This window comes from Saccopteryx leptura, chromosome 1 (genome assembly GCF_036850995.1).
Source record: "Saccopteryx leptura isolate mSacLep1 chromosome 1, mSacLep1_pri_phased_curated, whole genome shotgun sequence".
NCBI classification, from domain to species: Eukaryota; Metazoa; Chordata; class Mammalia; order Chiroptera; family Emballonuridae; genus Saccopteryx; species Saccopteryx leptura.
In genome coordinates, this window is record NC_089503.1 from 136,511,809 (window position 1) to 136,524,611 (window position 12,803).

At 40.6% G+C, this 12,803-nt stretch overlaps 1 protein-coding gene across 2 annotated transcripts in view; it reads left to right on the forward strand.

Moving 5' to 3' along the window:
* The window catches only part of ZSWIM6 (zinc finger SWIM-type containing 6), a 200,067-nt gene extending 189,807 nt beyond the window's left edge, over window positions 1–10,260 (forward strand). For both annotated transcript variants that reach the window (XM_066375653.1, XM_066375663.1), the window contains 5 exons: window positions 153–288; window positions 3,167–3,324; window positions 3,934–4,097; window positions 5,831–5,912; window positions 7,555–10,260. In XM_066375653.1, coding sequence (XP_066231750.1) covers window positions 153–288; window positions 3,167–3,324; window positions 3,934–4,097; window positions 5,831–5,912; window positions 7,555–8,417 — 1,403 coding nt within the window. In that variant the 3' untranslated portion in view covers window positions 8,418–10,260. The remainder of the gene's footprint in view (window positions 1–152; window positions 289–3,166; window positions 3,325–3,933; window positions 4,098–5,830; window positions 5,913–7,554) is intronic.
* Window positions 10,261–12,803: the final 2,543 nt, after the last annotated feature.

A 12,803-nucleotide genomic window follows, 5' to 3' on the forward strand; every position in this document is an offset into this window, starting at 1 on the left:
ATTTGTATTCCTTTCTACTGTGTCACCTAGAGAACATTCTTAACTAGATCAGCTTGTTTATGTTATAATTTTACATAACAATTTTAAGGTATACTTTACAAGTCTTAGTTCCTGTTTTAGGAATGTAAAATGTGTATACTCTCTTCCCACAGCCGGACCATATAGTGGTTTAGGCGAAATTATCCACCGGGAGAGCGTTCCAATGCACACATTTGCCAAGCATCTCTTCACCTCTCTCCTACCTCACGATGCTGAGCTGGCATACAAAATTGCACTGAGAGCGATGCGGTACGTATGCACAGCCCGCCGGGCAGCGCAGTCCAGATTCCTCGCTGGGAGAAATGGCTGTTACCTGACTTCTCATTCATTCATGTTTCTTAGGCAGCAGGAAATCTAAAGAACCTATTTATATGCTTCTTGGATTGTGTAGTGGTTGATTCGTCGGCTGTTTGGCTTCTGTTTTAAAGTAAAGGAAAAATGGTATTTTTTTTTTTTTTTAAGAATGGTATTCTTAACAGCTGTCATATTCATGCTCATGGTGGTATTTTGTACTTTGAAGCTAGCATTTGGGAATAGAGAACGATTTCAGGCCAGGTTTAACCACATGAGAGTAACAGTTGAAGTTTTGCTATTTAAATAAAGAATTGCTTTGAGAAATTTAGATTTTTGAAACAGTGGTAAATAAGTATACTGACCACCTATAACAATCAAGGGAGCCCTCCCCACCTGCTGTAAATTCATGTTCCATCCATGCAGGATGCGTGTGTCTCCCAGGTGCTCGTGCCCCCTGGAGGACGTCGGGGCTGCGGGGCTGCCCTCAGCTCTGCCTGCTGCCGTGGCTCTTCAGCCCTTCCCCCCCCCCCCCCATCAGCATCAGCAGTTTGAACAGGTTGCTCTCTGTCACTGACCTGCTTTCACTTTCCTTTTAAAAGTCAATTCAACCAAGTACATAATCATTTTCATCACAAATGTGTTCTTGGTGAATATTTTTTAGTGAATACAAGGTTGTATTTGTCAGTCTTATTTGTAATCTGTTAAATTTTGAGGGCCTGAAAGGAGTATCCACCTTTCTTAAAATATGAACTTTTTCCTTTAAAAAAAATTAAAATACTTTTATATTAAAGTGCAGATTAGACCTCATTACAGTCACCTAAAGATAAGCCATGAATAAAACTGAAAGCTTTGAGGTGCTGGAGAATAGCTTGATCCCATAGAATCTTTTCATCAAAGACTGTGTCCGCATCCAGCATCCAGTGTGGTGGACTCAGAAACGAACCCTTGCCTCTCTGTGTGTGGCTTGTCTCTTTCAGAAGGCCTCTTTTTTATGCAGCGACAGTGGAGAGTGTGTGTGTGTACACCTGAGTGTCAGTATGCTTTGAGCATGATATCCTTTAATTTGACGTGTTTTCCTTGGTACCCTAAAATCTCATTCACCTAACAAAGAGACATTTAAATTTTCGTGTCTATTTTTAAAATACCAAAAAATAAATTAAAAACTAAAATGACCAAGTTATTTTATACTACTTGGTTTGTATTTTAAAGCACAATTATAAGTAAGTTCCTATTTCCACCTTTCGAAGCTGAAATGGAAGTTGTCAGATGAAGACAGATGCTCACTCAGTTCTGTACTCGTGCAAATGGAAGAATCCTGCTCCTGTGTAAAGGGAAGGATGCTAATGTTATGACGCCACCAGATGCTATTGCTATGACCACTGTAAAGTTTAAGAGTAAAGTAGCATGTTTTTCTGTGGGTCTGGCATGTCTGAAGCTCTCTGTCAGGTGGAAAGGCTTACTTTTCTAACCCTCAGAAACTGATTTGTGATTGCCCTTGGTGCTGCTCAGGCAGCTTGTTCATGGTGTGCTAGCAGGGTGTGGGAACTGCTTGTCCACCTCTTCTGCCTGCTACTGCTCCCCCAGCCAGAGGACTGCTGTGGCAGGGAGTGTGACCTCGTAGAGCACCTCAGGGAAGCCAGGGGGACAGGAAGGAAGGAGACATGGAGCTTACTTCTTACTTCTTCTGGAAGTTAGGGTGGTGGGCTGGAAAGGATGTTTTCAGCGTTCATTTTCTCATATTGACTGGTTTCTTCTAGAATAGCTCTGGAAAGGTCTGCCTGTGAATCCCAGGGACATTCTGAGTTTTTTTAAGAAAAGCTAAATAGCAGCCCCACTAAAATTCTTATTACTTAATTGCCTACCTTGCCACCCTTTACATTAACATCCTTTGTTCCTAGATAAGAGGGAAAGAGAATGAGGCATTTGTCTTACCAGGGCAGTAACTGCTCTTGGGAGGGGCCCAAGGCCAGCCCCATACCCTGACCCTGCTAACGACCTTGATCCCCAGCTCTTAATCCACAGTTTCTAACAATGATGTCCTTGAGTGAATGTTCGTGTTTTGATGATTGTAAAGAAATTATTGCAGCTGTAGCTACTGTCCCAACTTCTTTGTAACTTATGTTTGGAGGCAGTAACTAAGCATGTGCTTTGTTTTTAATAATTATTCATTATTTGTCAATATATTCTTAATCAAAGATCAGTTGAAATAGGAAATCACACTAAATTTATAGACTGTCAAGGGACAAATACTGGGATCATTTGCATTCATCATCTTCTGATATAATTGAAAGAACATATCCTAACTACAAATTCTGAAGTAATAAGGAACTAATTTTTTTTAAGTATGAATAATGGAAAGGGAGTTATTCTGGTTTTACTTCCTCTCTTGTTTTGCATTGTAAGAAGTTAAGCTGATGCATCTTCACTACCCACTGATCCCTGACAGTTGCCGTCCCAGTCTTAATATATTAACTGCACTCAGGCTTCTGGTGGTTTTTATTTTTTAATGAGTAGTAAGATTCAAATATTTTAAAGTAGGTAAACATCAAGACTGAGTTTCAAACGTCTTCATTGTTACATATCTTAATTTCCTTGAATTTTGCAATTTCCTGAATAATGTTAAAGAAATCTCTTAGGTTTGGGTAGTGAGCAGTCGGTGAGGTGACTTTAGCATCCAGACAGCAGAGTGTAGCTGTCCCAGTTCTTCCTGCACCGAGGACCCGAACATTTCTCCCACCATCACCCCACACTCTGGCTACTGGCCAGTCCCTGTGGCCAAGGTGATAGACAAGTAATAACTAGAAGCCACCTGCCCTGTCTCTTCTCATTACAGGTTGCTAGTATTGGAATCTGCTGCTCCAACAGGAGACCTCACCCGCCCACACCACATTGCGTCAGTTGTTCCCAACCGATACCCCCGCTGGTTCACGCTAAGCCACATCGAGTCCCAGCAGTGTGAGCTGGCATCCACCATGCTAACTGCAGCCAAAGGTATGGGTTGTCCCGAGGCCTCATGGTTATTTTGTTAGTTTGCCTTTTTTTTTAAGGTTCATGTTTGCTATCAAATTCTCAATAGCGGTGCTTATCTCGGGTTGTAGGGGATAGCTTTGCATTAGATCTTAGCTTATGAGGCAAAACAGGTGTTACACGTTTGAGCCTGGCATTTTCCTCATTTACCTGCATAACTGAACTTGCTTGCGGCAGAGCTGAGGTTTAGTTATCGTGCTGTGGAAGTGGTGGTTGAGATTCAGAAGCAGATTAAAAAGTTAGGTTATGTTTTGTGTTCCCCTCCCCCCCGAAATATTCACCAGAAATACATAAGTAGAACCAGGAGCGCTATTTGCTATCTCAGCGGGTTCTGGGTCACATGTGCTGGTAGTCACTGAGGGTGTGTCTCCGTGCTGCTGTTTGTGAAGCCAAGGTTCACGGACATTGCAGTCACTCTGGAACGCTTAGTTGTAACCTCTCTGAACGTTTCAGGTATATTAACTTGTGCTTTATGTCTTACTTTGTTTTCTTTTTTATTTCTGTGGGGGGGGGGTATGAATTTTTTTATTTTCTTTGATTTGATTTGGTTTGCTTTTTTCTTGTTCATCGCAGGCGATGTTCGGAGGCTGGAAACAGTATTAGAATCCATCCAGAAAAACATTCACTCCTCATCCCACATCTTCAAGCTTGCCCAAGATGCATTTAAAATAGCAACTCTCATGGACAGTTTGCCCGACATCACTCTTTTGAAAGTGTCCCTGGAGCTGGGCCTGCAGGTATGTGACCGATGGTCTTTGCCGGGGTGTAGGGGATTGCTAAACAGAGTCACTGGCTAAGGCTGTTTCTGTTGGTTTTGTGGATTTTTTTAGTGCCAGGTAAATGAGTTTGGTGACAAAATCGGTTAGACTGCCAGGAGAGCACTGTACTTCAGAGCTGAAGTCATTCCCAGCTGAACCAGCTGCTGCTGGAGGTGCAGGGACTGTATTTATACTTAGAAGCCAGTCTGTGTCTTTCAGATAAAACACTCATTTTCTTAATGACAGTCTTAACGTCACCTTTTCTTCTTTAGTGAATGGAGGAGAATGATTGCTCCAATGAGACTTCAATAAAACTATCGTGTATAACAAAGATTCAGTTGTTAGGGGTAAATTTTTAGATCAAATATGAATTTTATTGTTTTGCATTTTCCTAGTAAATGGGCAGCTTTGCCTCTTTTTTATAACCATGATAAAATTAGGTAAAGGAGGAGTAAGTGGGCCAGGGTCCAGTTTCAGCATTCAGCAGGCCTGCGTGGACATGGGACCAGGACCTTTTCAGTTAGTTACGCAGATAGGTATCTGCTTCCTGATAGTTTCTGAAAAGATTACTGTGTTAAACCAGGGACTGAAAGGTTTGTTTTTACTTTTATCAGGGAATCTCAATTTCATTTGTCGCCCCCTGTCCCATAAAAAGCAATGAAATATATTGTTATCCTCTGGTTACCTATGGGGAATTGAATGCCCTGATTAGATGATTAATCTGGTTCTAGGTATGGAGTCTCCTAATAGTGATCAATGAAGTGTAAAGAACTGGATTGTAAGAAAATGCTCTTACTGTATATAATACTGTAAAACAGAGGGTATCGGAGATTGATTGCATTTATGCAATAAAATGACATTTTAGATGTTTCTTTTTAAAAGTAAATTCTGTTTATTGGCTTATTTTTGTTTCTTTTGCCTTCTAAAGGTATGATACAGGAAAAAATGAATGTTAATACAAGTTTTGGTTATTTGGAACCCTGGCAGTGTTTTTGGTTCAGTGCCAGATTACTGAAAGTGTGTTCCCTGCCTTTTTCCTTTAGGGTCCAGGAAGAAATTCCACGGGGCCTTTCCAGGGCTGTAGGAGCTACGTCCCTAGATGTTCTGAATCTTAAGGAATGGGGGAAGCAGGAACAGAGGGGTAGTTTATCTGGGGATCCCTTATTAGAAAGTGAAAAACAAAATCATATCACTAAGCTGATTTCTTTCCACAGACCTGGGTCATCTTCATAATAGCCCGACAAAGTAACCAGAGATGGAAAGATTGACTAGAACAATTATTTTAAAACACTTCTTTGCCATCCGAGGGCTTCTAATCAGAATTAGTTCAGAGGAGCTCCAGAAATCTGAAGCCATGGGCTGTTAGAGCTGGGGAGGAGGAGAGGGCCGGGACTGTGGTGATGCCTCAGGCCAGGCCTCTGATTTTGTGGAAGAGAAACATGACTGAAATGAGGACTTGCCCAGGATGCCACATCTGGGCAGTCACCCACCAGAAGTAGATGTGGCTCTCCAGCTGCGACAAGGCCAGCTAGGGGAGCTGAGGACAAATCCAAAATCATATGCAGAGCTTTGCTGTAAATATGGCTCTGGCTCTCCATCCTCCTGTCATAGGGCACGTGCTTTGTAGTTTATACTTTGGAATGATTTGTTTTGTATTTCCACTGACTTGAGATAATCTTCAAACCATTTTGTTATTCTGTCTTTCCTCACAGGTTATGCGGATGACACTGTCAACCTTAAATTGGCGGCGGCGGGAGATGGTCAGATGGCTGGTGACCTGTGCCACTGAAGTGGGTAGGTGGAGGCTGCAGACAGAGCTTTCCCAGGACTGCGGGGCCAGTGCCACTCAGTCACAGACACAGGACGTTGCCACTCTTCCTTTCACTGACTTCTCCAGGCTCCCGCCCTTCCAGTAACCTGCCGGGGCTCCCTTCCTTCTATCCTAAGGTCGTACCCGCTCCGTTGCTCCTTTTCCAGACTGACAAGGATGTGGGCTGCAGACTCTTATTGAAAATGGAATAAGTCAGCAAGCAAACACTTTTTATCCAAGTGTTCTGTCACTTTTAAGGTGCTTTTAGAAACTTTTGTGATAATCAAGTTCACCATTTTATACTAAAGGCTACTAGAGTGAATCCTTGGTAGATTGGAGCCCACCTTTGAAGCTAACTTGAGACTGGATTAGTGGTTCTTTCCATTTCAGTGAAAATAATGTAGTTACCTAGTTGCTCTAAGTGGTTTCTTCATCATCTTAGGGCATATGCCATAGTGTCCAGCAGAGAAATGGCCACTGGGTATGGTTTAGGACGGTGATCTTTCAGATGTGTGAGAAATCGTAGCTAGCTGTAAGAAGGTCCCCTGATTGCCTATACACTGCAATTTGTGAGACCTTTCGCCACCTGCTTCCCCTCTGCGTGGTAAATCAGCACTAATGAAGACTGCCTTCCTGCAGGATGGCCAACACAAGAGAAATGGTGGCTGTGGAAAATTAATGTTGGTTAAAGGGACTTTCTTCCTGTTTGCATAAAAAAAGGATACCTACCTCTTGCTGAGAAGAAACCGCTACCTTGATCTTAACATACTGACACAGCATATTCTGTAAAATCATCCTTGTTATTTTTCTTTTATGAATCTGTAATGGTTTTAATTTTGGAAAAAGGGAAATTGGTCTCAATATAAAAATTATACTTAGATAATTGATGTGGTGCTTTAGTGAAACAATACAAAGGTAATACCAATTTAAGAACTGCCACACAGCTTCCCTTCCCCTGCACCAAGATATAGACCTGATTTCTGTCTGCAATTTAGCACCTTCTCTTTGAATCACTCACCTTTAGGATTTTTCTACAGTTGAGGCATGTTGGGTTTGTGTACTTATAGTGTTTATTTTAAAGTCCTTTTCAGCCATTTCCAACATCTGAGTCATCTGTAGGTCTGCTTCTGTTGACTTTTTCCTCTTGATTATGGGTCACATTTTCCTGCTTCTTTTTGTGTCTTAATCATTTTGTATCATGTATACTTTAAATTTACACACAAACACTCACATGCCACATAAAAACTGTCTATTTTGGTGAGGGTTGTGGTTTTTCTGACTTAGATTCTATAATGGGTAACTTGACAGGAGGCCCCAGTGAACTAGAACTCATTAGCAAAAGCCGTTGTCTGAAATGCCAAGCAGCACAGTGCAGATCCCAGCTACCCGCAGGATTAGTTCTGTGTTACAGGAAGTTCATGTTCCTTTCAGGCATGTCACTGAATCGCAATCTATAATAACCTTATTCTAGAAGGTTGCTCCCAGGCACCTTACCTTACAGGATTTTCTGGCCTGGCTCATGTTCTGTGATGGTTAACAATGTAAGCATTGATTATAAAGGGAAATAAGACTAGACCTTTAGGAAGCGTCCTTGTCCTTAATAGGGCTTCTCTGTGTTCCTTGCAGGTGTTTACGCCCTGGATAGCATCATGCAGAGCTGGTTTACACTTTTTACTCCCACTGAGGCCACAAGTATAGTTGCAACCACCGTGATGTCCAATAGCACCATCGTCCGCCTCCACCTGGACTGCCATCAGCAGGAAAAGCTGGCCAGCAGTGCCCGGACACTCGCATTGCAGTGTGCCATGAAGGACCCTCAGAACTGTGCCCTCTCTGCGCTGACCCTGTGTGAAAAGGATCACATAGCTTTTGAGACGGCATACCAAATTGTTCTGGACGCTGCTACAACCGGCATGAGCTATAGCCAGCTCTTCACGATAGCACGGTACATGGAGCACCGCGGGTACCCCATGAGGGCCTACAAGCTGGCCACCCTGGCCATGACCCATCTCAACCTGAGCTACAATCAGGACACGCACCCCGCCATCAATGACGTTTTGTGGGCCTGTGCACTTAGCCACTCCCTTGGTAAGAATGAGCTTGCAGCTATAATACCTCTGGTGGTCAAGAGCGTCAAGTGTGCAACGGTACTGTCGGACATTCTGCGCAGGTGCACGCTGACCACTCCTGGCATGGTGGGACTGCATGGGAGGAGGAACTCTGGGAAGCTCATGTCACTGGACAAAGCTCCCTTGAGGCAACTCTTGGATGCCACGATCGGGGCCTACATCAACACAACGCACTCACGACTCACACACATCAGTCCTCGGCACTATAGTGAGTTTATAGAGTTCCTCAGCAAGGCCCGAGAGACCTTCTTAATGGCGCATGACGGACACATTCAGTTTACACAGTTTATTGACAACCTGAAACAAATCTACAAAGGCAAAAAGAAACTGATGATGTTGGTTCGGGAGAGGTTTGGTTGATAGAACTTGTATGAATGGGGTTGGGGGGTGGGGATGGGAGGGACAGTTTGTTTTTACTTGAGCCTGCCTTTGTACCCTTTTTAACTTAAAGAACAGAGCCACACCGGTGTTATATGTGTATAGTTATGTTGTGTTTTCAAACTAAATTGTCATGTTGTGAAAGTTTGTGTGTTCTTAATTTTCTTCCCTTTCTCCTTGTTTCTTTCCTTTTATTTTATTATATTTTTTTAATTTTTTTTAAATTTTGTATGAGAGAGAGGTTAAAAAAGTTTGGTTTACACTGAGTATATGTTGTCAAGTGGCAAAAGTCCACATAGCTCTCCTGTTTTCTGTATACGTTCACAGCCTCAAAAAAATAATTGAAATGGCTTTAAAAACCAAACAAAACACCTCCATCCTGTGATAAGTACCTCGAATGGATTCAGCTTTACTTCTTTGTAACTCATCTTTACATTTTCAGCATATTTAAACAAACCAACAAAGCGAAATCTAATAGTTAAAAGGCTGACCCACGTGGCTTTGCAGTGCTGTTCGTCCAGAAGCATGGCACATGACGCTTGTGCATGTGGAAACTTAGCGACTGTCAACATACATTCTCAGGGATTTATCAAAAAAATTAAAAAAAGAATGAGAGCATTTATTGTACTGTATATATATTATAGTATATGTCTGAATATTGAAAATATAACATTAACTAATTTATAAAAAATATTCTATGTAATGCAAAATACTTGAAGCTGCAGTAGCTTGGTTTTAAACAAAAACAAAAACTGAGAGAAAACCTATCAGAAGAACTAAAAGTGCGCCTTGCTTCAGGGTTGGCTCAGGCGGTGAACTTCATGCTGGGCATCTATGCAGAGCCACCTTTTGGATTGCATGGTTGGACTGAGATCTATTGGGAGAAATTATATATGTATATATATTTATACAACTTATGTATACATATATATGTATACACGCAGAGACAAGACACACACATACCACCACCAACAACCACTACACAACACATGCTTGTAACAGGCACTAAAGAAAGAGGGACAACAAACACACAGCCAGAGCAGCAAGCCTTAGCATTAAGAATACACAGTTGCCGGAGTTGGGGTTCGTGCCTCCTCGCCTAGGAAACTTACAAGGGATATCTTTTTGATGCAGACGCAAAATGTTTTCCAAAACAATTGACATGTGATACATAACGCCTTTGCAGTGAGCTAATAAGCTAACCTTTGTGCACAAATAACATTATATATATTATATGTCTATTCTGCATAGGTATTTTGACTTTGTGCAGGACAGAAAGTTGTGTAGGTATGACTGTTCTACTTTTCAGTTTTCTTTCCTTTTTTTAAAATATATTTTATTTTCTCTAGAATTACTCAAAACAAAAGCAGCCTTCTATCTTGCCTTGTCTTAATGCTTTAAAATAACCAAACTGGAGATCTAACTACCAAACTGTTCATTATATTATTAAATACCAACTTTGGTTACAGTATAGTGTCTTTAGCTGATGGTTCTGTAACCTTGTGCTTTTTAAAGCAATTTTTATGTTTTGGTGCAAAAGTTGTCCAGTGTCTCTTGTTCCTTCATTAGAGAACATGCTAGAGGTATGTTTGTAGGTATTTTTGTTTAGAACTATTTCATGCGCTCCATTTTATTTATTATAATAGGTAAAAAGAAAAAAAAAAGGTTGTACTTCATCACCCATGTAAACATGCTCATGAAGTTGAAAGTAATTAAGATTTGATACACTGATATCAATTTATTTATGTAACTAAATCACTGTTTTATAAACTTGTTAATGATCAACAATTTTTGTTTTGATTAAAATTAGTTTTTTGAAAGTTGATTCTGCCTCCTTTATGGTATATCTCTTACTACACCTGAACTTGGTGATTACAGACCTGAATTTTACTGCATCTCCAAGCATTGAACACCATATTCATTCAGTAAATACTTACGCCCCATTTTCTAGTCCGTGGCAGTATAATGGTGAACAGAACCAAATCCTGGAGCTTGCTGTCTGCTTAGCGAAGGAGACAGACATGAGTCCGATAACCGCTAGTCTGTACATTAGTCATTCCTCCTTAATTAATGAACTATAATTTAGGATGCTCTGTACTTGGAATACTTAACAAATACTAAGTTTATGACAGGTTTTTTGGTATGTGGTTTGAAAGGAAATTGCATTATAGGGACAAATGTTACATAGACGTTATAAGCATCTCTCCTGTCCCATCTCCATCAAAATCTATATGCAATCAAAGCAAATGTGTTTTGCCTTTTGTGTGTGGTAAGAACACCATAAAATTTACCATCTTACCCATTTTTAAGTGTACAGTTCAATAGTGTTAAGTTACTTACGTTGTTATGAAACGGCTTCAACACGTCCTCATTTTGCGGAACTAAATGCAGTGTCCATTAAACAACTGCCTTATGCCCTTTCTCCAAGCCATGGAAACCGCCATTAATTTTCTGAGTTTGATTTAAATTTGAATTTCTTCTGTGACTTAGAGACATAATATCTGTCCTTTTGTAACTTATTTCACTTAGCATTGTGTCCTCAAAGTTCTTTCATGTTGTAGCATATGACAGGATTTCCTTCCTTTTAAAGCTGCATAGTATTCCATTGTATGTATGACATTTTGTCTGTTCATCCGTCCATGGACATCTGGGCGGCTTGGCTTCCACCCGTCTCTTGTGAATAGTGCTGCTGTGAACAGGGACGTGCAGATCTCTCTCTGATATCCTTCTTTCCATTCTTGTAGATATTTACCCAGAAGTAATATTGCCAAATGTTCTAAAAACAATTTTTAAAGCTACAATTTTCAGAATGTTTAATCACTTGAAATATTTTTTAAATTATCTTTGACATCCAGTCTTAATGGTACAGATGTCAAGTTAAGTCAATAGGTAGAATTTGTAATAAATGAGTCCATGGTGACATTTTAAAATCCCATTAATGCCAAGTAGAAATAAAAATCAAAACTATAAAATGGTATGAAGATTGATTCTTTTTTGCAAGTTTGTTGTTTTTTGAAAGACGGTGCTTCCTAAGGGTAAATATAAATTCACGTGGATTTGTTAAAGCCACTGGGACATTTTGTCAATGAAGTAGACAGCTAAAAAGTCGGGGGTGGGGGCGACATCAAAGGAAGAACAAAGGTGACTTGTAGCCAAGAGTTTGAGATCTTCCTGATGGAAAATTGTTCCTTTTTCATTGACTGTCTCTGCAGAGAGACCTTGCAGTTACTGTGGACCTTCAGAATAGAGGAGACCAAGGATAACAGACGAGTAAACTCATTACTTTACCGTCCCCATGGTAGCCAGTGTTCTTGGACCACCATGATCTGCTTTTTGGTTATGACTGTGGTCAAGTACATAAACTAATTTGATGTGTTCGTGTTTTCTTACCTTCCAATGAACCAATACTGGAAAAAATCCTGTGATCGATAAAATTTGAACAGCAGGAAGGGAGAATAGGAAGAAGAGACAAACGTGGATAATTCAAAGGCAAGAGAAATTATTCCTAATTGGGGACTGGACTGTAGAATTCTGCATTTTATTGCTTCTGATTTGTGATTTCATTGGAGAATAAAAGGCTATAGTTTCAGGGTGGAAATGAATGTTTCATGACCTTCAATATTAAGTCAGTTGAATAAAAATTAACTCAAGTTACTATAGTCACAATATTATAATACAATACAGTAGCTAAGGAGAACTGGGCTTTTTCTAAATGCTGAAGAAATTGTCAAATGGCAGCTGTTTTGGGAATTAATAAATGGTCAGTGAGAAGACAGAGTTGTAGAAAGAAATGTAATTAAGTAATCTGATACATTAAGAAATGGGACTGAGATAAAACTTAAAATGTTTTGGGCCAGTATGAGGACCGATTCAAGCCAGTGTCGGTGAAAGAGGATTCTGAATGGTTTTTCAGCAAACATCTTTTGTGTGCCTACCACATAGTAGGTATGATTCTAGGTGCTAAGAAGACAAGTAATGAACAAAATGCCTGTTCTCATGGAGCATATATTCTAAGTGGCAAGAAAACATAAATAATGAAAAACAGGAAAAGCATAAGGAAAAGCAGGGGTAAGGGTGCCATTTTAGGTAGATCGGTTAGGGAAGATTCCTCTGATGGGAAATACTAACAGATGCCTGAAGGAAGTGAACGAGGAAGCTGGCCATGCTGCTGTTTGGCAATGTGTGTTTGAGGCAGAAGGAACAGCAAGTGCAAAGACCCAGAGGTAGAAGTATGGGCATATGGTGCCTTGTCTCGGATCAGCAAAGGAAAGGGATTGTGGAGAGGGTGGAGTGGGATGGAAGGACGGAGAGTTAGGAGGAGGTACAGCTATAGACGGGAGACTACTTCATCATTCCCATAGAGAATGG